At 37.6% G+C, this 27,785-nt stretch overlaps 2 protein-coding genes across 2 annotated transcripts; one reads left to right on the top strand and one right to left on the bottom strand.

Annotated features, from left to right (window-relative positions):
• Nucleotides 1-896: 896 nt before the first annotated feature.
• On the bottom strand, nucleotides 897-4,541 carry LOC109038449 (10 kDa heat shock protein, mitochondrial). The gene is made up of 3 exons (XM_019053487.2): nucleotides 4,153-4,541; nucleotides 2,521-2,685; nucleotides 897-1,315 (listed from the first exon to the last, which is right to left on the bottom strand). Exons 1-3 carry the CDS (start codon nucleotides 4,153-4,155, stop codon nucleotides 1,175-1,177), a joined length of 309 nt encoding a protein of 102 aa, XP_018909032.1. The 5' UTR covers nucleotides 4,156-4,541; the 3' UTR covers nucleotides 897-1,174.
• Nucleotides 4,542-4,899: 358 nt separating this feature from the next.
• Nucleotides 4,900-27,176, top strand: Hsp60A (Heat shock protein 60A). The gene is made up of 11 exons (XM_019053486.2): nucleotides 4,900-5,060; nucleotides 7,733-7,900; nucleotides 11,580-11,832; nucleotides 12,675-12,823; nucleotides 14,026-14,149; nucleotides 15,536-15,704; nucleotides 16,915-17,122; nucleotides 17,974-18,129; nucleotides 19,803-19,959; nucleotides 20,529-20,707; nucleotides 22,176-27,176. Exons 2-11 carry the CDS (start codon nucleotides 7,733-7,735, stop codon nucleotides 22,341-22,343), a joined length of 1,731 nt encoding a protein of 576 aa, XP_018909031.2. The 5' UTR covers nucleotides 4,900-5,060; the 3' UTR covers nucleotides 22,344-27,176.
• Nucleotides 27,177-27,785: the final 609 nt, after the last annotated feature.

Here is a 27,785-nt window from a genome sequence, read left to right as displayed (position 1 = left end):
TCACTGGCGCTTTATATTCCCCATTCATTCTTATGGCCCGACCACTAACGAGCACACCCCATCTTTCCACTTCCACATATCTCCTTTTCGCATAAATACGTCCAATAGATCTACTGCTTGCTGGTTTTACAACACACTAAAGAAATCTCTTCTAATTTTCTTAAATGAGTAGGTAGAACTGGATGATCTCTCCTGAAAATGTACTTGTGCAACTAATCAGTTCAAAGGAACCTTTTTTCCCCAAAAATAAGGGAAGTCTTGCTGAGCTTGTGTATGAAATTTTACATGCACATCAATGAAAGTCCCATTTGTTTTTAAAAGTGCATCGACCATGGATGAGTTCAATGCGCAGTCAAAATACATCATTATCTCATTCCTCCTAACTTGAGAGTCAAAATACATAAAATGTTCACCCCTCAAATTCGTCACTCTTACAACATTTTTACAATAAAACTGCTAATAGTCTGAGGAACAAAACTTTAGAACCTCAAGCAATGAAATCATCAACAGACAATAGGAAAATATTTTGGTCTAAAAGATGAAAGATATCTTTGAAAATAGAAAATAACAGTAAGTGGTGTTACCTAGATTGTCCAACACCTGCTCCCTGGAGGGTCGGCTATAATTCTTCATTCGATAAAAATTTAACTAAGAATTACTTGAAAAAAGTAATTTTTTTTAGCCTAACTGAGAGGTGTTGTAAGAAGAGAGGGCATTTGACAAAATAGGGCATTGAATTGTGAAAAACTACCCTGAGGTTGGTGATAATACGAATCATTGACTTAAATATCAAAGTGAAAAACAGCACCTGTTCTCAATTTTTTTCTACTGATCAATACTGTTCCTTCAAAAATGAAAATTAACAAAGGAAGACAAATAATCGGAAAACACCATCATGTGATAAACAACAGTTTTACTTAGAAAAAGTTTTCAGCAAAAACCTTAAATTAAAAAGAGACAATAAAAAATTAAAAACTAAAGCTAACAACTAACTCTTTGCCGTCAGTTTCTGGTGACCAATTGAGAGACAAGTTACAAGGAAGGAAAAACATGAAGTAGCCTGGATTTTTTTTAGCTGATGCAGAACTAACAATTTTCAGCGTAACTACAAGACAAACATAATGTACAATTGAAGAATAGACTCTTCGAAAGAAGAAAGATTGGAGGGTCAATCTTACGATTCTAATTTGGCTAAAATATCTGATTCTCGGAAAAGATGGAATTCTTGCTCCTCTAGCGTAACTTTTGTGCCTCCATACTCTGGCAACAGTACCTTATCACCAACCTGTACGTGCAGAGGGACAATCTCACCATTCTGAGTAGAAAAAAAAAGAAACAAAACAAATTAGGTAACATCCAAATCCTAGATGATTTGCTTAATATTAGGGCTGCTTCTACCACTAACACTCTTTCTTGGGTTATGCGGGCTGATAATGAAATTGATAGTCAAAATGATAGGAAAAAAGACAGAGAAAAAATGGAGCGATCTTATTGGTTGAAACAGGTACCACCCCCTTCAACCAATAGGGTCTCTCCATTAACGTCCTTTTTGTCCATCGCTTGGTCTATCAATTTCAGTAACCAGGACGCTGGGCTCAATTACTATCTTGAGGAATGGAAGAAAATTTTCGATATGTTCAACATGGAAGTTTTGCCTAGTTTCTGCATTCTGTCTACTCCGATGTTTCATAGCTTCGTAGTCTTTGTTTTTCCAAAACTCTCAACTGCTCTTTAGATGCAAAATAAGATGGCCAATTTTAAAATCAATCTTGGTTGAGATAAAAAATTGCAGTCCTTAGGATTTTTTTGTAAGTTAATACTTAACGATGACTTCATCTCATAAATGGGAAAAATGCACAAAACATAGCCTGAAAATCAAACCTCTGGCTTTACAGGGGTGCAGAATGTTCAAGGTCTGGCGATCTGTATTTCGCGGGTGAACAGTGTACACTGCAAAATACAATGTACACTTCGGCGGAAGCCATGCTGATTTTTTTTTAAAATTACTTTGACAGCATTGATTTTTTGTCAGAATTACTTTAATAGCACTGATTTTTGTTAAAAGTACATCAACCCCACTTGACTTTAGTCAAAATTACTTCGCCCACACTGTGTAATAGTGTGTAGGGAAAATGTGCGTCCTGTTGGTGAAGGCGTACACTGATGAACTTTCTGCACCCCTGTGGCTTTACCCTTCAAGAATTTCGAAATGGACAATTTAAGGTCCTGACTTTGAACCCCCCAGAGTCCGCTACAATTTTTAAGGGTCTGGAAACTCGGTAAAAGAAAGGCTCAAATAAAGACCTGGTCTGAAGGAAATCCAAATTGTGGAATGAGGGTTGTCATTTTGGCAACAAGTTCTTTTTTAAATTATCTCCAATTATGTAATTATTCCGTGTTTTTCATTGATTCACCCCATTTCTCTCACATTAACTGCAGGTTGAAGAAATTCTATGACTTACGGTCAACTCGCACCATAAAGTTAAGTAAACTTGCAGCAAAATTGTGACATGTACTCACATTATTTCTTTGTCCATTCCCAACGGCTACAACAGTGCCCTCTAGAACTTTGCCTACAGCTTTCTCTGGAATGACAATACCACCCTTTGTTTTGGTGACTGCCTCAACTTTTTGAATTAGGACACGGTCAAACAGTGGCTTAAGTTTCTTTGCAGCTGCCAGTGCCTGCACAAAAATGAGAAAAATAGTAAGACTAAGTGCAAAATCAGATGAGAAAGGTAAGTCTCTAAGGAAATTTCACAGCTGGCAGCAAGTGTAAGCGTTCACTCCGGACATTCACAAAAAAAAAAAAAAAAAAAAAAAAAAAAAAAAAAAAAAAAAAAAAAACTTACTTTCAAAAAGAATTGAGCCAAAGTTTAGAATCCGAGATGAAAAAACAGAAATAAAAAAAAAAAAATAATTTGAAGCCAGCTACCAGTTCACTCATCATTTGCATCTTGAATTTAGGCATTCCTTGGTGAAAGAGCCTAAGAGGATGTTTTTGATTTCAAGGAAAATGCGAGTCAAAGTTCACAGCCCTGCACATAAGAGGTACTCATATCTTTTTATAAAAGCATGGAAGGAATTGCTTCTTAACAGTGGGAAAATGGGTTTCCTCCTAATTTTGAAGCCCAGTATCAAAGCTTAAGGTGATAAGATGGACGCCATATTTTGTGTCAGAACGCCATGCAATATATCGCATTGAATGGTTCCATTTTTTCAGCTACTCGTAATTTTTCTCGAAATTTGAGAACGCAATTTTGTTGCCCGGAGATTAAAGAATTCACTTACTTACCAATTTTCACAAACAAATTCAACGTATTAAGGGCATGGTTTTTTTGGACTAAAAATATCGCCTTCGAAACTGATATCGAAACTGCACTCGGATCCAATATTCTTCCTCTGAAAAAACCGCGCCTTTAATACATTGAATTTGGTAAAGAAAATTGATATGTGAATTCTTAAGCCTTCTGGCAACAGAATTTGGATCTCAAAATATGAGAAAATGACGGATAGCTGACAAAATGGGACCAATGCGATATATTGCATGTCGTTCTGACGCAAAATATGGCATCCATCAAATCACCATAAACGGCCAGAAACATTAAAAGTACATATAGTACTTATATCGGCTCAAGAGGTGGCAATTATACAGATTTCGGTTTCAGCCTAATGCTATTTTGTACACAGAAAATGGTCTGAATGCAAGTTAAATGGTGCTTCTAACAGAACAGGTGGCATGGGATGATGCTGTCGGAATAACAGGAAGCCTGTTAATATCCCCACCCCACCAGCCCCTTGCTCGCCATGGCATGGCTGGTGACGTTCCACTGCCAAAGAAAAGTAATGAAATAGATAGTCTACTCTACTTAATAATATAGGTAGGGACTGGCATAAGTTGGACCCTTAACAAGGAATTACTACTGATATTAATCACCATGAAACCACACGGCTGTGATTAGGCTATCTAACGAATTGGTCTCAACTGGTCAGGAATGAAATCTTCCCCTCATAGTATGCTGTAAAACGTGATAATTGAGAGAGAATGGGAGACGAGGAGTACCTTAAAATTAAAATATGGGTAATCATGCATAAGGGAAACTTCTCTTCTGAGCAAGCCGAAGTGATGATAATGGCCCGGGTAAGACTTACCATTCTTGAGAGATGAGATAAAATAACAGGAAATTGGAAACAAACGAAGGGCACGGGATTCTTGAAAAAAGCAAAGAAAAACTGTACGTGAAATGCGAAGAGTATGCGGTTATGTGATTTGGAACTTGTAGCAAAGGCGTTCTCGCGAGGAGGTAATGGGTTCTGATTATCAGTCACGATCACACGAACACGATGACCAATGCAAAGCTCGTGCTCTTCTGCCGCTGCCGGCTCCAGGCTCTTAGGTTAGGATTGAGGTTATGCTAGCGTGCACTGATAAGTGATAAGGGTTCTTGGGTGAAATGCATCCGATAAAGAGCTGATTATTGAAGGCGCCAACAGCTTTTCAGTCTTTCCAACCTCGTAACTGATAGTATTGGCTGTAAGTTTCAGTAAGTTCAAAAGTTCAGCTTGAAAGCTCGGTGTTACAAGAGTTGCATCATCCCATTCGGCATTTTCTAGAACATTTACACGGGTGACAACTTCGTCTCTGACATACTGCACTACTACTGATTCATAGCTCTTTTTATAATACTCAAATAAGGAGTAAAATATCACTTTATTGCTTTTAAAATCATTAAATACTAATCTTAGAATCATAACTATATAAAATTGAAATTTTTCTCTCTTTAAAAAAGGTTGAATAATTATTGAATAGTCATAGTGTCTGTAGGATATTATTTTAATAGTTGGTACTTCTGTCCCTCGGCTCTCCCTCCCAACCCCCTCTCCTCACGCGGCAGCGTGCTCTTCTTGCTTTTCTCACCAGCCGGTCTGTCGGATATCTGTTCCTCGTGTTACTTGCCGCTAGACACTTTTACTGAAACAAATTCTCCTCTATTCTAACTAGAATATTAAAAGTTATTCCGTGTTCTCATCTTTCGGCGAATTTCCTCCTTGTACCAATTGTAAGTTTACTGCAATATCTCTTTCCTTTTTGTAATGTGATCATCTTCATCAGATAATCCCTAGTCTCTACAGGCCACCTTTCTAGGCATGGGGGGGCTGTGCATGTGCATGGTTGCCTGGAAAACCTTTTCCTGCTCCAGTGCATTATCTGCTGCGTCCCTTATCCTCCCAGTTAATACCATTGAATGCTTACATATGGATATCCCTGCGCCTTTGTTAGAGGTGCCACTTTTCTAAGCCTCCACGACCCAGCAACGTGTGGTGGATCTGCCTCCACCTTTTCGACTCGCTACTTTCAGGAAAGGACCCTGCACACCTCTTATGGGAAGCTGCACCATGAAGAATTGCCTTCTGACTTATGTCATTCGATTCTCCTCTAGATGCTGATCGAAAGTTATGATTGCGCCAACTTTCTACGATGCACCGTTTTCGCAAAAATCGTATGAGAAGATTCAATTATTCGGTGATAAAAAGCCAGAAAAATTCCTCATTTCAGTGCTCGATTGACAAGCGGCTTTGTGTCAACAAGGAAATCATGGGGACTCCCGCACCGAGCGGCAGTCTTATCTCGGATTCCGCACTCCGTTTTGCCCGACCACCATCCAAATCAGATTCTTGAGGAGCATAAGAACAGGAAAGTCTGAATGTCTACTGGGCGAGTGCGGGAGTGCATAGCCCCTGAGTCGGCAGGTACAGATAAGAAGACGGACACGCGCTACGTTTCTTCCTTATTCACATCGGGCCTGTTCTCAAATGCTTTGTTCTTTTTTATTCATAGTTGCCGAATAATTGAATCTTCTCATAGGTTTTTTGCGAAAACGGTGCATCGTAGAAAGTTGGCGCAATTATAACTTTTGATCAGCATCTTGAGGAGAATCGAATGACATAAGTCAGAAGGCAATTCTTCATAGTGCAGCTTCCCATAAGAGGTGTGCGGGGTTCTTTCTTTTTCTGGACATGCTCAGCTTCTTGCACAAATTGACCCTAGGATGTAAGATTTTGACTACCAGGAGTAACCTGCGCTGCCCTGCGTCAATTGCACTATCGAATAAGAGTTCCCTCATGCGACGGCTAATTTCAGACTGTTATCAGCTGAAGGATTCTGCATGCCTTCCCACTAAATTGAGGTAAAGATCACTGCAGTTCCCCGCACGCAAAGGATTCGTGGCAATTGAAAGTTGTGCTATAGTGAGAACTTAGCCTCTTGGCTCCTTGTCTAATTGTCGTAAGGGGCTGAAATGTTGTGCAGGCACCCGGGACACTTTGTGCTACATCTAAGCAATGTTTTGCTCATAACTAAAGGGGGTCAACATTTTTTTGTTGATTTTAGAACAGAATCTTCATCAAGATACATTGTACTCAGCAGAACTGAAATATTTAAATTATCAGCTTTTATGGCCTAATGTTCTCCCAGTTGGTGAGGTGATTCGTCAAGCTCAAGTGACTTGGTTGAACTGGCATGCAAGATATCGCATCAATTGGGTCCAAAATCTCGGCAGGTTTTGAATTTTCAGCAAGATAAAGGACTATAGCCCCTGCGCATGAGCCTGAAGAATCATGCTAAACCCTAAAGTTGGCAAAATTCAGAGAAATGAAAGCAGAATAGTGTTTGGAAAAAAACCTCGAATTCGATACAGAAATCGAATGCAAGGTTATTTTCCAAACACTACTCTGCTTCCATTTCTCTGAATATTGCCGATTTTTGGGTTTAGCATGATTCTTTAGGCTCATGTGCAGGGGTTATCGTCCTTTTTCTTGCTGAAAATTCAAATCCTGCTGAGATTTTTGACCCTATCGATGCGATATATCGCATGCCAGTTCAACCATGTCACTTGAGCTTGACGAATCACCTTAAACAGTCCAATTATTGAAATTAGTCGAATGATTTTCACTCAATTTTTCATGCAGCACAGTAAGTTTATCAAAATTATGACCAAGTTTTTGGGGAAAAATCTGGTTTTGGCCGGCACTGGCAGAGAGAGAAGGTTGGAACTGTAGAACAGAAACTTCCTCATGCTGTAGATCATCCATAGCTTTTTAGGTATCTGCCAATGAGTTGGACTCAAATTTTAAATCAAGGTTCCTCCCTCAACATGTTGGAAGTATGTTGTGGTGATCAGGAAGAACGCTGTATGAACCTTTAGGCGTTGCTATATTTCTTTTGGTATACACCAATTCCAGGAAAACTTGTGCTTATTCTTCTTTCAATTTTTCAGATAATTTTGTCTGCGATTTCACTTGAAATTGCTGAAAATTTCAGGAACTAATATGTCTAAACTTCCTCAATAATAAACGTTTTATCAGTGGAAATTTGACAACTATTGAATGCCCATGCGGCGTTTTTCCTTAGCATGGCAGTATGGTTAGTCTATTTGAACCTACTTTCTGACATAGATGGAGTGTCATTCTTTTGCTGTCAAATTCATTATCTCCGTTTCTATTTAGTAGCATAAAGTTGTATTGCCCACATCATTAAATAAAGTTAATAGGCCGCAAGATCCACTACTCCCCATTGCAAGGTGAGAATCCAAAGCCACAAATATGCAATGGCTCTTTGCTCATAAAAGTGCTGGATCAATTAGGCAAGTATTGATCCCTTGAAATTTTTTTATAAATTTCTCATGTCTCAGAAATGTTAGTCAGTGGCCTTACTGTTTTTTTTCTTCTTCAGATGTACCGTTTACCCTCCGTTCTTCGCTCAAGTGCAGCACGACAGCTGAACCCTAGCCTTGCTCGATTTTATGCCAAAGATGTGAGATTTGGCCCGGAAGTCAGAGGTTTAATGTTGCAAGGAGTTGATATTTTGGCTGATGCTGTAGCTGTCACTATGGGACCCAAGGTAAGCTATAATACCTGAATGCCTCTTAGAGGTGTTCGATTATTTTAAAAATCGCGTAATCGATAACAGGTAATCGTAATATGGAATTAATTGATCAGGCAATTAATTGGCAGTTAAAAAATTGATCAATCGATTTCTTCGAACTTTTCTTGTTTTGCTTCTTTCGAACTGTAAATGGCTAGTTTGGCTGCTGGGAACTTAAATTCAGTAGCCACCAACATGTACTGAGATACTTACGCTTGAATATATATGTTATTGTCAAATATATGAATTGTATTTTTCTATTGTGTGTGTGTTCGATTTTCTTCTGATGGAGAACATCGTGAGTGTGTAGACAATTTCTTGAACTTCTAAATTACAAACCAACATTTTCAAAGTCATAATCAACTTCAAAGAATGTAATCAACTTATTTAAGCAGATTAATTGACTAATTTAAGCCGAAGTCGACTAATCGAATTTCTGATTAATCGTAAACTATTAATGGATTGAATGATTAATCTGAAGAGTGTTAATCGATTATTAAGGGCTTCATTCATCGAAAATCGGAACACCTATAATGCTTTTAGTCGGTAATGCACTAAGAATGCAGGGTTGCTGGCGGTCTGAAAAACTGGGAAAGTCACGGTGTTTGCAGCGACAGGGCAAAGTCAGGGAATTTATGACACATCTATTATCACAAAAGAATATATCTGATCTTCCAATTGTTTACCCTCCATAGTCTCTCTAAGGCTTGCCATTTTTAAACCAGCTACTGAATGCCTTTTCCTACAATTGGATCTCAGAAAAAAGAAATTATGTCCAAGTTTAACAGAAGACAGCGTATTTGAAAAAGAAGAAAAAAAGTGGAAATCATGTTTAAAGGTCAGGGAATTAGAAAATTTTTAAGTGAGGGAAAAGCAAAAAAAAGTTATAGAATTTGAGGATAAAGAAATTATGGTAACTCTGGAATGTCAGAATTGAGGACACCGCACCAAGAACAGCCTATAACTGGAAACCGCATTTTGAGAAAAACGCATTTAAAGTTTTGTTTTTGATGTACTGCGCAGACTTTTTTATGCAGGTACTCTGTTTTGGTGTTTTTGCGTGACCAAACCCTTCTATTGAAGGATGCCGGGTAGATTTTGCGATACATTTTGGGTTTACACTCTAATATATTTAATTTAAAAAAGCTGTTTATAGGCCATTATTACGCCCAACAGTCATTTTGGTGGCAATATGAAGTATAAATAATTTTAATCACGCATGATTAACGCAAAATGAAAGAATATCGATAGTGAGTAAAGAAAGGGGTAACTAGCGCCGTGCCGATGCCCGCTAATCGAGAATGATAAGGCCGCGCGTATAGGTCGTTCTTGCACCCATCGATCCAGAGGCCTGACTTAACTCGGAAAAAAAGGTTTTTCGACCTCGAGCCGTTACCTATCTATATTCTATCTCTACCACAGCATAGTCCAGGGTACGTAGAATCCGAAAAGCAGATGGGCGTAATAACGACCTGTACACCTATAGGCTGTTCTTGGTGCGGTGTCCTCAATTGCCAAAACTTCAACCTTGGGGAAAACAGAAAACTGACGTAATTAATATGTGATTGTCGGAAATGTTACGTCGACTTAAATATTGGTGTACAGACATGGCTCACATTCACTGCCAATAAAATAATTGAAGTTGAAGAACATGAAAAAATGTTAAAATTTTGAATAATTTTTATTTAAAAACTGGCACTTGTAACATACTGTGAGGATTTTGTGAGTACAAGGGCTCACATAATAGACATCAATGGACAAAAAGCAAAACCTTGTTTCTTCATTTATGATGTCACAGACTCTCTTTCATACTTTACTTATACTTTAGAAAACTAGTCCACGAAATTTATTGAAAAATTCCCTGATTTTTCTTCTCTGTAAGCAGAATATTTGGTAAAAATTTCAAGCTGTGAAGTTAGCTTGTTTCTCTTAGAAGAAATAACGGTGCGGAAATTTTAAATCATTTAAATGGGCATACATGGTTTCACACTTCAGCTATCAGTATTGTGCATGTTTCTTAGTGTTTGTAATACTCGAGTTTGTTCCTCAATCCATAAAGTAAAGCATGAGGGAGCCTTGGTTGTCCAAACTCTTGAACCTAACTCCAAAAACTTGACGCTCATGTCTCTCTTCTCTTGAGGCCTGAAGCTTGTGCTACGCACTTACCATAATTTTTACTGTTCAGTTTTAAAGCATCCAAAACTATTACTGTCACAAAATTATCTGAGGAATCTAAAATATTTGATATATCATTAATATTTGAAGTAGGACAGGGGTACTTCTACAGGATGGAGAAGGGGGGTATATTGGGCATTGATCAAAATCACAATTGGATTGTATTTAACAAAAAGGAACCAGCGCGATTACAGTGTTTTCAAAATTTTGCAACTTCTCATTCTCTTTTGAAAATGCTCAATGTATGTACAATACTAAAATTTACACAATTAATTTGCTTTAAAATTAACAATTTGTTGGTAGGAAGCGAAAAGCATTTCGACGGTGAAAGTCGGCAATCACATAACTCGTTTGCGGTGTCTGAAAATCTCAACCTCTACGTCATTTTTTTAAAGGAAAACAAATTGATATTATTTCTTGAAGTTTTTGCAGAATTTTCTTCGCATTAAGAAGAAAAATCATGACAGTTTTAAAGAATTGCCGTTGAGTAGTTTTCCATTTAAAAAATAAAGTATGGCAGGAAGTCTGCGACGTCGTAAACTGAGTTATGTGATTGCCGACTTTCACCGTCGATTTGCTATTCTGGGAGATTCTTTACATAATTATTATGAGGAAGCAACATTTTTACAACACTATAATCTCGTTGGTTCCCTTTTGCCAAATGCGATGCAATTTGTGCCTAACTCTATTGATCCAATATGTGCCTAACTCTATTCGGACTCTCAGTGTGGCTTTGTCAGGGAAATATGAGGCAATTTTAAGAAGTCAGGACTAAATTGTTCGGTCCCCCTTAATTGCTTTCAAGAATGGGTTTAACGTTTCAAACAACAATTTTTGCCTGAAAACTACGTCCAATTATGTCTTTTTAACCATGTGGCATATCTTCAGTTGTCAAGGAATTTTACCAAAATGTATCAAGGAAATTAGGGAATTTTGTCTGAAATTCTTTCCCTAAATTCTGTGGCAACCCTGGATACTCGCGTAAGTCTGGCCAAGATTGACCTGGGCAGTGTAAACTTGGGAAATTCCATTTGGATAACATTATTTAAGCAATAAGGAACTACTATTTCAAGCTCATTTGGACCGCGTTAAACAGGAATGAACCAAGCCTCATCAGCTATTGCCAAATTTACTTCGGCCATTTAATTTTTTACATGAAAACGGTTGTGCGGATTTTTGTGAAAACTTCAGTGGATTTTCTCCATAGTGCGAAGCAAATTCCTTAAAATTTTCAAAGGAATCCACACAAATGTTTTCTCCTAAAAAATTGAAATGTCCAGTTAAATTTGGCAATAGCTGATGTTGATTGGTTCCTTTCTGTTAAACGCGGTCCATTTTGGAAAAAGCGAATGTGCCATTAGTTTCCTTATGCAGATGAGAGATTTTATGGATGAGACAGAAGTAGTAATTCCTTATCACATAATTTACTCCATTTGCTCTACGATAGGATTATTTTAATAGTATTTTCTGTTTCCTGCAGGGCCGAAATGTCATTCTGGAGCAGTCATGGGGATCTCCGAAAATCACCAAGGATGGAGTGACGGTCGCTAAAGGAATAGAACTAAAAGACAAGTTTCAGAACATTGGTGCCAAATTGGTTCAAGATGTAGCCAATAACACAAATGAAGAGGCTGGCGACGGCACCACTACTGCCACAGTCCTTGCTCGAGCCATTGCCAAGGAAGGCTTTGAGAAAATCAGCAAAGGCGCAAATCCAATAGAGATAAGGAAAGGTAAACATGCTCATTCAACTCAATTCAAAGAGGCTTCTTCTTGTTTTTAAGTACTCTTAAATACAATCCTTTTAGTCATTGTTGAAGCTTTGATTACCTTCATTACTCCAGCTCCATCTTGTATTTTTTCAGTGAAAGCCCAGAACCTCACACCTCAGTTTCCAACATCACAATTTTCCAGCCAAATCCTATTTGAAAGATGGCTGATCATAGTCGTAGCCCCAAACCCTGTCTGAATCTTCTTTGCCTCTTGAGAACTATTCCCTAAGCATTGTGTACTTGAAAATTATGAAGTTCTCGCCAAACTAATGAAAAAGAAGTGGTAATTTAAAAACACAATTGTCAAAATACATTTTTTCGTAGCTTGACTGTGGATATTTATTGTCTGTGAAACTCCCAAAACGCGCATCTCATTTAATGTGTTTTAAAATCTCCTCCAATTCATTTTATCCTAGGCAAACAAACCAAAAGTAGCGCTCGAAATTTTCACATAACATTTTTCAAACCAAGGAGAAAAACTAGGAAAGTTTTAAAGAAATAACATTAAGTACTTTTCCATTCTGAAAATGAATTATGACATAAAACCTGCAGCGTGGCATACCGAGAGTTCCGCTTTTTGCAGTATCTCTGTCATTATTCGCAATATTGAAACATCTTTTCAACATTCAAAAGCACTTTGTCGGCCCAATAAAGGCCTTTTGTTGGTTAGGACTGTGGAATCCTTCTGATTTGAAGTATAATGATCCCTCAGCTGTAATGATGTTAAACAAGAAGTTGCAATTTATTTATTTATTTATGAATCAATATAACCTCTATTTCTGGTACTTGTGTGTGGTTTTTAGGTGTAATGTTAGCTGTAGAAACTGTCAAAAACAATTTAAAATCGCTATCAAAGCAAGTAACAACCCCAGAAGAGATTGCTCAAGTAGCCACAATCTCTGCCAATGGAGATGGAGCCATTGGAAATCTAATCTCAGATGCTATGAAGAAAGTAAGCAGTCTCCTGTCTAATTACCTCAATATTGTTTCATTCCTCAGAAATTCATAACAGTTAACTGTTTTTTCTCTAAGGCATGAGCACTGGAAAAAGTGTGCAAAAGCCGCACAAGAAATAATTGACATCAAGTCAAATTTTAATTGAAACAAGATTCAAATTTTCAGAAAAGTGTAAAATACTGTGCTTTCACTATTCTAAAGCTAAATTAGGAGATTTTTTTATATGATATTTCGTAGGACCTCCAAAGTATGATGAGCTCTTAAAATCAATCTTTCTATGTCCTGTCTTGTAAAAAAAGAGTCTGAAAAATGCATTTGTTGGCAGTTTTATCTGCATTACATGGTAGAAAAATGTTGGTGATTGTGGAGACAGTTCCTCCTACATATCCTGGGCCTGCCAGAAAGAGAAGATGGTGGGTCAACGAGGTGGATAAAGAATGGTAGTCGCATTTCGTATCCTTTTAATGTCATATGGCATCGGTTACTTTTCATGTACATCCTGATTACATGGCAAAGCATGTACCCTCTGCGCGTCACAGCCTTTAAAATGGCAGCTCAACTCCAAATGCGACCACCTTTCTTTATCCGCCTTGGTGGGTCAACTCAATTAAAAGTAATTGTCTGTGCATTTTCAACTCAGCGATGGTGCTATTTTCCATGAGACATCACAGGCTCAATCGCCGGCAAAGGCACTTTTCAGACCCAATTTTCCTGACATTGGCACATCTTTCACTCGGAAGATGGTGCTGAACACTGTATCAAAAAATCTCGAAAAGCTGAATTTCATGGTATTTCATGTGTAGTGCTTTCAGTCTTTCTTACCCGAACGTAAACAAAAGCGCACACTATTTTTTATATTGTATTACAGTTGCCTTCCTAAATTGTTGTAACTACTGTTGCATGGAAGAGCATGACTCTAAGAAGGGGAATTGTGCTTGAATCAGCTTTTTTCTTCTTTGATGATAAGTTCAAATTTATACTAAATACATATCAACCCATTTTGGATAAATCATTAACACTGTTTGAACAACTCAAGCAGCTGACTGCACTCTGAGCGCAGAATTGAATGTTGGTGATGAAATGTGAACTTAAAAAAATAATAATAATTATAATTTGAACTGCTCATCATAACGAGACTTAGAAAGCATTTTTTTTTTCAAAGTGTTTCTTAATCTCAATCACTATTCTCAATCACAGGTTGGCAAAGAGGGTGTCATCACGGTCAAAGATGGCAAAACTCTGGAAGATGAACTTGAAGTGATTGAAGGGATGAAATTCGACAGAGGTTACATCTCCCCCTACTTCATTAACACCACAAAAGGTACATATTAGAACAGTCATTCATTTTCTTACCAGAAATAGTCCTCCAGAAATTTACTTGTGCTTTTAACGAAATATGGCTACGAGGTTACATCTCCCCCTACTTCATTAACACCACAAAAGGTACATATTAGAACAGTCATTCATTTTCTTACCAGAAATAGTCCTCCAGAAATTTACTTGTGCTTTTAACGAAATATGGCTACTGATCTGTTTAGTCTTCCAGGTTTGGACAACTGCAGATAACTGACCTGTGTCTCTGATTAGGCTGACTAATAGGCTGAATGTTGACCCTTTATCTGACAATGTTGGCTAGATATAAAAAGACAAGTCAAGACGTAGCTCTATCTGTTCAATTTTCGATATCTGATCGTGCTAATATGAATTTCAACAATGAGGCTATTGGACATCTCTGCTTCAACTTCATGTGTGTTTTCAAAAGTGAGTTTGTCCAAGGTTTAAGAAAACAGACAAACAAAACTCCGCTTTTAACACCCTCCAAGATGACCATGAACTCATCAGCAAAAGAGGTTTGTGTTTGGTTTTGGTCGTGATGAGTTCTGATCTGTCTGAGCGATATGTATTACGTAGACTGATGCCATTCTCCATGCAGGGTGGCAAAATTTTGTGCAATATCTCTTGAAATTTCAGAAATTTATAACTGAGAATTAGATGCCAAAAATTGGTCTTTTGCATTCAAGTGCAGGTCACATACCTTGTACCTGAAAAATGCCTTTCAAGAACGTCATTAACTTTGTAAGACTTTTAGGTCTGTGAACTTTCTGGAAGTATTTTATGGAAATTTCCAATGTTTCGTATCTTACTTACATTTCATGCCATCACATCCTGGATCCGTGGACCACATAGAAATCTCATGCTAAGCCTCTCTCCTGATCCCATCCCAACAGTGGTTATACGCCCACCCTCCTTTACTCAACTTTTGCAGCACTCTAGAGCGAGGGGCATCACAGAAAGTCATGAAAACATACTGGAAAAATAATGAGTGGTGAAACCAAGCAGTTGCTGAAACCTACACTCCAATAATTAGAGAAAGTGCTTTTTTTCCCCTATCTTTATTTTTTCTTTTTCTTCGTCCAACTGTCAAGCTCAAATTTTAATGATGACCTAGCGTTGGAAGCTAGAGCTTTCATGTAACTGATGTACTAGGCTCCTTTGGAACTAATTTCCCCGCAGCTACGACGCATGAGCACTTGCTGTTCGTCTGACTCCCTGTTTTGTAGTTGGTCCAAGCGGACTTGCCTGATAAGACAAGCCCTACATCTTAGCCTTACTTCACCATGAAACCTGGGAATTCTGCAAGAAAGCAAGGAATATTTGCTTATTACCATGCAATAGTCTATGTAAATCACCCGCCATTTGTTTCTAGGTGCCAAAGTTGAATTTCAAGACGCTCTGTTGCTTCTGAGTGAGAAGAAAATATCAAGCATTCAGTCGATCATTCCAGCATTGGAACTGGCAAACTCTAAAAGGAGACCCCTCGTCATTATTGCAGAAGACATTGATGGTGAAGCATTGAGCACTTTAGTAGTCAATAGGTATGTTTTCTCAAGTTAAATGGAAGGACTACCACCTCTTTTTTTTTGAGAGAGAGATATTTGATATGATTTTAATTACTGCAGGCCCTTGAATACAAAGGTTGCGCTCACAAGTTGAATGTCTGCTGCTCGTTCCGACCTGATTATCATGACTAAATTTCCAATGAAAGACTCATTTTTCGAAATACTAGCCAATTCTGGAGTCCTTTCATGAAAATTTAATGGTAGCAAAAATTCAAAAAACACTGAATATTTCAAGGCTTTGTTGAATAGTATTGCGAACGCCTGCTGTGAATATATGAGTATCTAAATTTTTAAGGTTTATCCTTTGAAAATTGGTTTATACTTTTTAGGTTTACCTAGAGTCCCTTTATACTGAGAGTCAAGACAATGTGCCATTTCTGATTGGTTGCCATATTTTAGCCCTCCACAGTGTCACAAACGGGAATAAAGATTACATTTTCCCCAATTGCAAAGATTATAATCTGGAATGGACCAAGGAATTACGGGTTCGACAAGGCACAAACGGAATGAGGGAAGGAGCGGATAAAGGAATTCGAGAATGGGGCGATTAAAGATTACGAAAAACGTTCAATTTGTGTAACCTTTATTCCCGTTTGTGACTCCATTAGAGGGTGTTGTCCTTGTAGCGATGTGGGGTAACAGAACAAAATAGATCTGAGCGCCGGGCTCGAGACTTAGGCCACATGCCACAAATAAAAGGAAAAAAGATGGAAAATGAACAAGGACACAGAACTTTCGTTTGGCGTGACCAAAATTAACTAAAAGAAGACATTACCGACCCGAACCGATGAAAGATGGGGGGTAATCCTTGCGGATTACCCCAAAAAGGGAAAAATCGAGGGCAAAACTTACAAGCACATCCAGGTAAAAGCGAGGTAGAGACGAACTGAGAGGTGAGAGCACTCTCGACCAACCAGAAAGCAGCACCTATGGCGTCACTTTCTGGGTTCGAGAGTGCTCCCACGGGATTGGCTGCCGGCCTGGAGGGCGCCGAATTAATAAATTTTTTAAATTTGAAGGGGACCATACTACATCCTGACTCTCAGTCTCAAGGGACTCAAGGTTTACCTTACTTCTTCAGATCCAACAACTCAGGAGTCATCTAAAATTGTTGGTACAAATTTTCGGCCTTACTTTATTTTTATTGTATAAGCTCTTACCTCATCGCTTCATTATATTTGTTCAGGTTGAAAATTGGATTACAAGTTGCCGCTGTGAAAGCGCCAGGTTTTGGTGACAACAGGAAATCTACTCTACAGGACCTAGCCATTGCCACCGGTGGACTGGTCTTCGGAGATGAAGGGACCGCCATCAAATTGGAAGATGTTCAACTTCATGATCTCGGTGAAGTAGGAGAGATTGTCATCACGAAAGACGATACCCTCATTCTGAAGGTAAAGGAATTTCCTTTTTCCCTGTAAGCTACTCGTTGCGGTATTGCAGTTTTTTAACCTTGCCTTTACTTGATTCTTGAATATACTTTCTAACAATTCATTCCATTTTCAATTTTATAATGGAAACAAATCGGACCTTCCGAAAGCTTGATACCAAGTTTTGAGTTTTAAAGGAGAAGCCCAAAGGAGAGATGTTGATAAACCACTTTTGTCCGCTGGATGCAAGTAGTGGTGTCGCGTGATGATGCTACATATTGTATTTCATTCCCTGATCATCCATTCATTATTCATCTAAAATTTCTATTATCTCTTAAAGAATATAATTTGGAATAAAACTTGTTTGAACTCATTCTGATGTGAGAAGATCCACTTTTAACAGCAATGGATGTGGTATTACATTCACTTCTAATTGTAGTGGACTTTCTCCGTAATTGTGAAGTCTTGTATTGTCTTTAAGATTTTAATTTATTTAAGCAGATTAAAAGTTCAGCACCAAATATAGCTTAAGAAATTGCTAAATCCTAAACACAGCAGCAGTAATTTCATTGATTGAACTCATTCAGTAGGCAAGCTCTCCTATGTCTCAACTCTTGCTCACTTTGACCCGAAAATCTAATCTTACACTTTCAATTGGTAACTATCATCTTCAGATCTGATTCTTTGCAAAACAGAAGAATAAAGCAAAAAAATTGTTATTATCACAAGCAGTTCAAAACCGTACTAAAAAAATTGCTGGATTCATCATTGGCGATTACACAAGTTTTGACTTGGCTAGATGACGAATAGAGGTACAGGTGAGGCCTATAACATATGTCTCGGCTTTGTACTGACAGAATTCTCTGTTTGCTTAGGGAAAAGGCAAGAAAGAAGAAATTGATCGAAGAGCAGATCAACTGAGGGATCAAATCGCTGACACAACTTCAGAATACGAAAAAGAAAAGTTGCAGGAACGACTTGCAAGGTTGGCCTCTGGAGTTGCCCTCTTGAAAGTCGGAGGTTCCAGTGAAGTGAGTATACTAGATTTATCTCTAACTCTCCTCCCTGCACATTGGTCAAGGGGTGACCTTGAAGCAAAGGTCAGGTCCACTGTTAAGTCTATTCCAATTTTAATCCTCCATTGTGCATAGTCTTTTGTATGTGGTACGCTCAACTCAGCCCCCCCACCACTAACAGGGTGTCTGCAGGTCTGGAAAACCGGGAAAAATCAGGGACTTTGATCACTGTCTGGAAAACCGGGAAAAGTCAGGGGATTCCATCAAAAACCGGTGAAAGTCAGGGAATTTTCGCGATTCGAACATTTTGCGGCTATTTTTGCTCGTCACTGCCGAATTGGCCGAGTAGCGTGCTCGCGTGGCTGATAATGTAAACTGCTCTGTTCAACCAGTTTGCTACACGGCCGCTAGGTTCGCTAATGTGTGTTTTGACACATTTTTGTTCCTGGACTTAATTTCTTCAATAAAATTTTATTTTCTTTTTCTATTTTGATCTTTTCAGTGATCTTACATCCATTCTTCCAAATCAACTTTAAAGATCGAATCGATCTGCCCTATTTAATTTATTTACTTAATTCATGCCAAATGGCAAGATAGACTGAATAGACTTGATTAAAGTTAATTTGCTAACAGCAGAAAATTACAGTAAATAATGATAGGAAACTAATTTCAACATACATGACCAAGGTTTTCTTAGGAGAGTGCCCCAGTTTTGAGCAGATGGTTAATCAATTTTTTCAATAAGTTAGGAATTTTAATGAAAGTGCTGGAATCAAGCAAATTTACCTAAAATCGAGAAGAGACTCGTATTTCCTCTTGATTATAGCAAAATCTGCCTGAGTTAGGCACATTTACAACTCTTGTTTTATATTTTAAGAAAAAGAGACTTGTATTTTCAGGGCACTAAGTAATATGTCAATATTTATGAAACCACCAGGGTGAACTATAGTTTGAATTTTCCAAAGTATACGGGGCGATATGTCACAAAGAGAGCGTAGTAGAGCTTAAAAATTAAATTTTGAGGATGAGTTTTGCTCTGAGTATACCATCTTGGAATGAGCTTTACTTTGAGTATTAAGGATCTCGTTCCTTTCAAAAGTATTACTCAACTCCTTCCAACGCCATGGTAATTCAGAATGATTTTACAGGGTCATTCCTAAGGATAGTTTTTTTTAATATTTTCTAACTAGCTCATCGTATGGCTAAACCCAAAAAGTCAGGGAATTTTGTCATTTTTTTTCATGGAAAACCTGGAATTGACAGGGAATTTCATTTTGAAAATCTTGTAGACACCCTGACTAAGATCAATCCCTCTGCTAGACAGATTGGTTTTTCATCAAAATGTCCCATTTGAATAAAACCGGTTTGCTCCGTGCTATACGCATACACTTCATGAAAACAGAAAATTTAAGCCTGTAAGTTAAGTTTGGAGAATTTCATAGTGTTCATTGAACTCAATGGAAACATTTTGATGAGATAATAAGTAATGTGGTGCGTTGATTTGTATTCTGTTGGAGAATCCATTGAATCGATTATCATCGCCTTTGTATTCATTTTTAACCAATTTCTGATGGTCCTCTTGAAGAAACGTTCACATGATTTCAATTGCTGACTCAATCCTTGAGACCTCTATCCCTTTGAAAAATATGCGTTTCTCTGAGGCTAAGCTGTTTTTAATTCATCTCTAGGTTGAGGTGAATGAAAAGAAGGATCGTGTCACAGATGCCTTAAATGCAACCAGAGCAGCAGTGGAGGAAGGCATTGTTCCCGGCGGTGGTCTCGCTCTTCTCCGGTGTATTCCAAAGTTAGATGCCATCTCAAGCAAAAATGAAGATCAGAAAACAGGTAACACTAATCAATTCCAGTTATTTTGTATCAGATCATCGAGATTTCAAAATGCGAGAATGAGTAATTATGATTCCTAACATTAAGGCATAGTGATCTCCCTCGGAATCAAACCAATCAAGAATAGACATATTTCTTCTATTTTAATTATGATATTTTGTGCTTCTCTAAATGGTAGTAAATGCAGTCAATAGTCATATCCGATTCTCATATGTTTCTGCTTTTTTGTAATTTTTGATATCCTTAATCTGAAGGACAATCTGAGGAAATCATATTAACTTGCCATGAGAACTGTGTGACTGGTAATTATCTAAATCTCTCTGAATTTATTTATTACGCAGTAATTTTGTGTTCAAATTATCTTTGAGGTATTGGGTGGTTTAACATTCCTACCTGCAGAAGGAAGCTACATTTAAATTTTAATTGTTCGAATCTACCAAAGCGAAAAGCACACTAATATCTTTCCTACACCTAATGAGATTTCTTTTTCATTTCCGTTTCCTTTTTCACTTGATGAGATTTCTTTTTCATTTTCATTTCCTTTTTCACTTGATGGTTCCTGGTTGCAGGTATTGAAATTGTCAAGAGAGCATTGAGAATGCCCTGCATGACCATTGCCAGTAACGCTGGAGTCGACGCCTCAATGGTTGTAGCCAAGGTCCTAGAATCTCCTCCCGAAATCGGTTACGATGCTTTAAACAATGAATATGTCAACATGATTGAAAAAGGAATCATCGACCCGACCAAAGTAAGTAACTTCCTTCACACTCACATTTTGCAATATGTTCCATTTGTTGTCGAATCCAATTGGACTGCATTTTGCAATAAGGAACTATTATTTCTGGCTCATCTGTAAAGAACACTTATATGCATAAGAAAAACTATTGAGACCTACGCTGTTTCTAAAATGAGCTAGAAACAGTAGTTTCCAATTGCAGAATGTGGTCCATTTAGTGTTTCAACTTGACTGGTACTGGATTAAATTGATAGAAATAGTTAAAGGTAAAGAAGTTTAAAACAAAACGGAGAGATCCTATTCGCGGGTGGTTCTTATAAGCTAACAGGGGAAAATAGTGGACTAACTGAAGATCACTGGTGGATTACTGTCAGGTAGTCTATTACTTTTTCTTAGTTCATCTCAGCCACCCACTTAAAGAAGTGGGATGGCTCCATTTTCCCTTTGTCCTCTTTCCCTTCGGCCGACCAGGAGCTGTGGCTGTTGAGGCCCTTGCCAAGTGGTTGGCATGAATCCTGGTACACAGGAGGAGGTTCAGCCCACCAGGTTTACCTGGGGCCTCCAAGGGGTGGTCTCTGTGTGGTTCAGAGTGAAGGCGGGTTAGCTCGGGGTAGGGGTAAGAGCCGAAGAGAAGGCTCTCGCCCTTACTGGTGGCACTAGGCCAATTCGCTTAAGGCCAGGGACTAAGTTCCGACGTCGGAGGACGATAAACTACCTTGGAGCCTCGGAAATGAGGAATCCTTGCAAATGGCATAGGCAGCCTAAAGTGTCAGATGTTTGGATGACACCGACCGCCAGCTGATGCGGAACAGGGAGCCTTCTGCGAACTGTTAAAATCAAGCAGAGAAGATCGTAAGCCAACTACTCCCACTGGCGCAAGCCGGAGTCAGGCGCCCACCGAGCGTATCAGTACCAAACTGGGGCAAGTCCAATCCCAGGGAGGCGCGCAGAAGACGCGTAAAAGCTTTTCGATAGGAGGGGTAGACCCCCGTGTCCGAGTGAGGCTGATCTTCTTGTCAGTCAGGAATCGGCACGATAAACGCAAAACATTGTTGTTGTTGTTGTCCTCTGTCCCTATTGCTTTGTCTATCATTCTCAATTATCACCCTGCCGGCATTCTTAGCCAAAGTCAATGAACTGCCGGCCGATTATTGGAATCAATAGACAAAGCAGACAAAAGGGATGTGGAGGGATCCTATCGGTGGAAGTGGATGGTTGCAATGGACAAAGGAGGTAAGTAATAGACTGACTAACGGAATTGACAAGAGATCCAACAGTCAGTCTCTCATTTTCCCTCTCAGTCTATAAAGACCACCAGTTTCAACCAATGGGATAGCTCCGTACTCCCTATGTCTTTTTTGTCCATAGCTTTATCTATCAATTTCAATAATCGGCCGGCAAGTAATTTTTATTTGAAAAATTCCTCACACTTAGGAAATGGAGAGTAAATTTGTTTCTCATATGAATGTTCTTTTGACAGGTTGTAAGAACAGCCTTAACAGATGCCGCAGGAGTTGCCTCATTGCTCACAACTGCCGAAGCTGTAGTGACAGAAATCCCAAAAGAAGAGCCGCCCATGGGTGGCATGGGTGGAATGGGAGGAATGGGTGGTATGGGAGGAATGGGCGGCATGGGAGGCATGATGTAATCAGCCGCTCGTTTGTAGCTCGATGATCTTAAGTTCCCGAACCAAAAACCTGGTTTTGAATCAAGAAGCATTTAAAAGCGTGAGTATATTAGTAGTTAGAGAGCCATTGAGACTGAAAACCTGCCCGGTGTAAGAAACTCTGTGAGCCGAATGCTAATTAAACAAACTTTAGGGTGTAGATCAGAGAGCATCTTACTCTCAGTGCAATTTTGTAGTGTGCTTGCTCATTTCCTAACTCCGAGCCAAGACCGAAACAATAAATTTAGCTCCAGATGTAGGATAATAAAGTAATCACACAATTGCAGGGTCACAAGATGATACACTTCCATTCTATCATTTAAATATTGTCCCAAATATTCACTTTAATTTTTTTCTTTTCTTTTTTATCCCTCTCTCATCAAATTAAAATCTTTGTAAGTTTCTATGGTTCTTTATGAAATTGCATACATACTTCAGAGCTCTGTAAAGAAACTTGTCCAATCGAGGCCCACCCTCTAGAATATTAAGTGTCTGCTGCTGCGAAAAATGTTCTAGTCACATGTTTCTTCAATCAACTCGATGGAACAACTGAAATTCTTTCTCAAACACCACAATTTCATCACAGGAAACACTGAAGAATTTAAAGTTTCCTCTAATTTCACCGGAAAATTTTTCCCAGTGTTGAAAGTAAAGTGTGGTACACTATACTTAGGGTGTCTAAAAGTTCATGGCTCATGTGAATCAGTACAACAAAAAATGGCAAATTCGAGGGTTAGGTAATCAAAGGAATCAAAGTTGTATCCTCTCGTGTTGGTAAAATGTCTATCTTCAGGCGCTGGATAGAGGCGCGATAAAGGTCTAAATTTTTTTCAAATGGTATTTTTTCTCTATTTTATTATTGCGATTTTCATATGTTTAGTCTGGTATGGAACATGAATTAATTTTGAACGAATCTGCTGAAATTGTTTGAAAGTAAAAAGATAGTTATGGTAGTGAATGAACTTCTCATTTTTAAGCAATTTCTTCGGTCGGTTCAACTGTATTTTTGGTCGTATTGAGCTGATTATGACCTGTTCCTTAAGCTTGTGATGCTCAGAATGGACCTGTTTTAGCTATTACCTACTCTAAACCCACTCATCGTATATTTTATTGGATGAACACCAGTAGTTAGTGTAGGGTCATTCATCTTTTTATGTCGGTAAGTCGGTTTTAAGTTCATTTGTTTTGTAGACAATCAGCTGATAAAGATCTAATCCCGTAGTACAATCTGCTCAAATTTTTCAAGTTTTCACAATTCCAGAGAACACATATTAACTTGTAGCCAACAATTCAAATATGTTATCAGATGAACTCGTCGCAGTTAGTAAAGGATTGATTCATCTTTAAACACTTTTATTGAGTTGATTTGAAGTCAATTTGTGCAGTCTTGAGTTGCCAGAAATGTCAAGGATCTAAGTGTATTGGACTTTAGAGACAATGATCAGATGACTGTGAAACAAAGACATACAAGAGAAAACACATTAATTTTTGATTACCTCATCAAAAATGATAAAGCAAATCCAATAGCAGTATTAAAGGAACTATTAATCTTCAAACAAAATTGATGAGTTTCGTGAAATGTAATTTTTGCTCCAGCAAAATGCTAAAACGCACTGAATTTGAGCGTTTTAGACTTGAGTAATGGGTCACCATCAGATAACCATGACAGGAAGAACATCCGCAGACCTAATATAACTAGAATAACTCTAGTGGACAAGAACACATGGAAGAGATCTAAATGGAGAGCTGAACTTGGTGAAACAGTCCCTAAACATTTTTAAATGATTGTGCCAGACTTAACACCAGGTATAACTCTCTCACCTGGTTCTGCCCTCCGTTTTTTTTTTTTTTAAATTTGACTTTCATTGTTCGTCTTGTTAACAAATTACAATATCCCAAATGATATTTGCTGTTTCTTTAGAGAACTTGTCTGCTTCAATTTTGGTCCATTAGGTATTTTTTATTTGGTACGTTTCTCAAAAAAATACAAATTAATTTTAAACTGACCGAAGTGAAAAAGTTAGAAGGTAAACACCTAATAGAAGTAGTCATTGATCTAGTCATCTTGGCACATTTTCAGTGAGTCGATTCATGTTCAATGGAATCAGAGAAACAAAGTGGATTTGTGGAAGAAACATCTTCCGACCGAAAATTGCCACTGTAATCTAGAGAAAAGCTGCAGTTATTCAGATAGAGAACTCAACTCGGTGAAATAGCCCTTCACATTTTTTGAAACCTGTGCCAGACTCAACATCAAGGAACTCTTTCATTGTGTTCTGCTTTCTTGAATGATGCTAGGTGACTCTCTATTTAACCTTAAGAAGGCCACTCCGACCCACGATTGATCTATTGCTCATCTTTAGTTGGAAAGCAATCTGGAGAATACTTGTTAATTTTGAACTGTCCCACCAAAAATCTTAGAGGATAAATATCTAATAGTAGTAGTATAGAAACTTCATCTTTGTACAATTTTGATGAATCAGTTCTAACTCAATTTGTGTTCTTACGAGTTCTGCTCCAGTTAAAGTAATGTTATGGATCAATCATGTTTTTGACATGCGTGTAAGATTAGATAAAGTATGATGAATAGAACTAGGAACAGATACATTTAGTCATTGGTAGGAATTAGTGCTAAGATGTAGTATTCTAATCTGGAATAGATGGTAGTGGTAGTAGTTATCAAGGGTCTTTGGAAATTTTGGATCAGTTGTTTTAAAGCTAATTTATGCTCCTTTGAATTACTAAACGGTGACAAACCTTACCATCAAATCAATAAAGTGACTTGAGGCAACACATTTTAATGTGAAAGTAACTCGCCAAAATTTTTAAGAGGTGAACAGCTTTGTAGCGCGAGTCATTGAGAAACTTTTTGTGTGTTAACATTCTCAGTTAGTCAGTTTTATGCTAATCAGTGTTTTTCGAGTCTTGTCCCGACCCATAATGGACCAATCACAGTCAGAATGCTTTTCTAAGGTTATGGTTAAATATTGCAGTTTGGGTGTAGTGATAAGATATTGTGTTCTAACCTTGTAAAATCAGGATTAGACAGTCAGAATATTTGTAGTTTTGGAACTAGTCATGTTTTAACGTTTTCAGAGATTTGCTTTCAAGTTAATTTGTGCTCTCTCGAATCACCAAACCATGACGAACTTGAGGAACATATTACCATCCAATTACTTTGTGAGTTGAGGGAGCACATATTAATGTTGCAGCAGATAAACAAAAGTGACTGAATGACGAAAAGTCCCCTGTAGTAGCCTAAACAGAACTTTTCATCTATAAACGATTTCAGTTAGTCAGTTTTTAATTTAATTATGTTCCCTCAAATTGGTAGAATGCAACACACTTCGAAAACAGATCGCTGTCGGATTAGCACAACACCGATAACTCTCTAGAGATGATGCTGTAGCCAGAGTAATTAAAAGGTGAACTGAACTCCGTGAAAGAGCCCTTAAATATTTTTTAAACTTAGTGCCAGAATTTAGACCAGGAAACTCTTTCACCATGTTCTTTTCTCCAGAAAAATGTTAACCAAATCTTTGTAACACCTAGCAAGAGCATTGTTACCATAAGTTAGATGTCGTACTTGTAAAATCTTATTCAGTGAATCGAGATAGAGGTAAGCACTTGGAGCAATCCCAGAACTTGGTAAAACTTTAAGTATGTGTTGAAAAAACTGCCCTCAGATAATTTAAACAAATTTCTTAATATTCGTATGGAAAACCTACACAGCGATCAATTTTTCTGACGTATCCACAAGGAGAATTCAATGGGTTGAAGGATGCCTGTGATCGAGTATTTCATTTATTCTGGATGAATTATTATAGTAGTAATTGGTATATAGTAATCAAAGGAGAAAAATAAAATCTCTTAACACAAGCACTTCAGTTGTAGTCTCATACTTCTCCTACCTGTAAATATGTGTACAATTTTGCTAAATCAAGCGATCAAATTAGCATATCCATATTACCCCTCAGTGACATGAATTTGCCATTTTTAGTTGTAATTGCTCAGCTGCACTTCAAAGCAATTAATTATTCAAATAGCTCGAAATAACTTGTTCAAGGGCTTTGCAGAGTTTTGGAATTGCATAATTTTTCAAACCCATTGCTGTAATTTTTTTTTTTTTTTTATTCTTCCCTTTTTTCTTACTCGAAAGTTCAGTAGGTTTTCCACTATACTTGAGTTGAACATTTTGATGTAGGACATGTCATTTAGAATGTCTGAAAAATGCATTGATAAAGCACAATTGGAAAGAGGACTCCTAAGGATGAGTCTTTTCCATGTTCAATGCCTCATTTCCTCATACGTACAGTGAAGAGGTGCATTCCGATTCCGCTAGCTGAAATTAGTTTCCTCTACCGTACTTGTTTACATAGAGTTTTGCATCAATTTCTATTCTCTTGTTTATTTTATCGTTAGATGATGTTAATTTTATTGTTAGGTATAAGTGTTGGCATGCCTGCTTTAGCTGTAAGAATTTCTCTTAAACTTGTTGGTTAGCGAGTAAGGATTTTAATTAAGTTGCTTCTGAATATCCAAAAATTATCTTTTAATAATTGAATGATGATCATGATATTTGATATATGACTTTTTAATAATGTAAATTTATTTTTTATCGATAATTCAAAATTGTTCGAATTGAAAACAATTTTGCACCTCTCAGCCTTGTTCCGACTTCAAAGATCAACAACCTCAAGTGTACCTTTAATGGTATATGTTTGTATAGTTTCAGTAGTTGTGCTAGTATCACAAAGTAGTATGTTCTTTTTTTATGATTTTCCCTTTTTTTAATAAAGTTTGTTATAAGTTCAACTCTTTTTTTTGTTGCCAATTATTCCTCGCTTTTTTCAATTTTCCTCACAAATACTCGGTAATTTTTTTATACATTCATACTTAAAATACTCAGCCAATGATTTAAGGGTTGAATGATTAAGGCTGAAAGTAGAAGAGAATTTTTGAAATTTTGAGTTAAATTTTGGAAGATCAGGATTACAAAATTTATGATCCAGGTAGATGTGATGAAAAGTTTAATCAGACTTACATACTTCAACAGAAACGCATCAAGTCTTGTTTTGGAAAGAATTAAGTCGGGAGTAGTTTCAAATTCAACATGTCGTAAACAATAACAATAATAATCTCTTTATTTATTGTTTCAACATTAATAGAAACATCGAATAATGTCAAATTTATTCAATTAAATAGTAATTAGAATCAGCTAAGTACATTACAAATTGAAATCAATTTTACGGAATTAAACCAAATTTTAATAAATTGATTCAAGCATAATCAAGAGTAATTTCAGTGGATCTTCCTATCAAAACAAACCTGAAGATGATCGAATGAGAGTCGTTTTTCTCCACTGAAACTAGTACTAGACATCTTGAAATGGCGTTTTCTGTTGTCAGTTTGGAACTCTCAACC

This window comes from Bemisia tabaci, chromosome 5 (genome assembly GCF_918797505.1).
Source record: "Bemisia tabaci chromosome 5, PGI_BMITA_v3".
NCBI classification, from domain to species: domain Eukaryota; kingdom Metazoa; phylum Arthropoda; class Insecta; order Hemiptera; family Aleyrodidae; genus Bemisia; species Bemisia tabaci.
The sequence above is the reverse complement of the archived record's forward strand: the minus strand, read 5'-3'. Positions and strand labels throughout refer to the sequence as shown.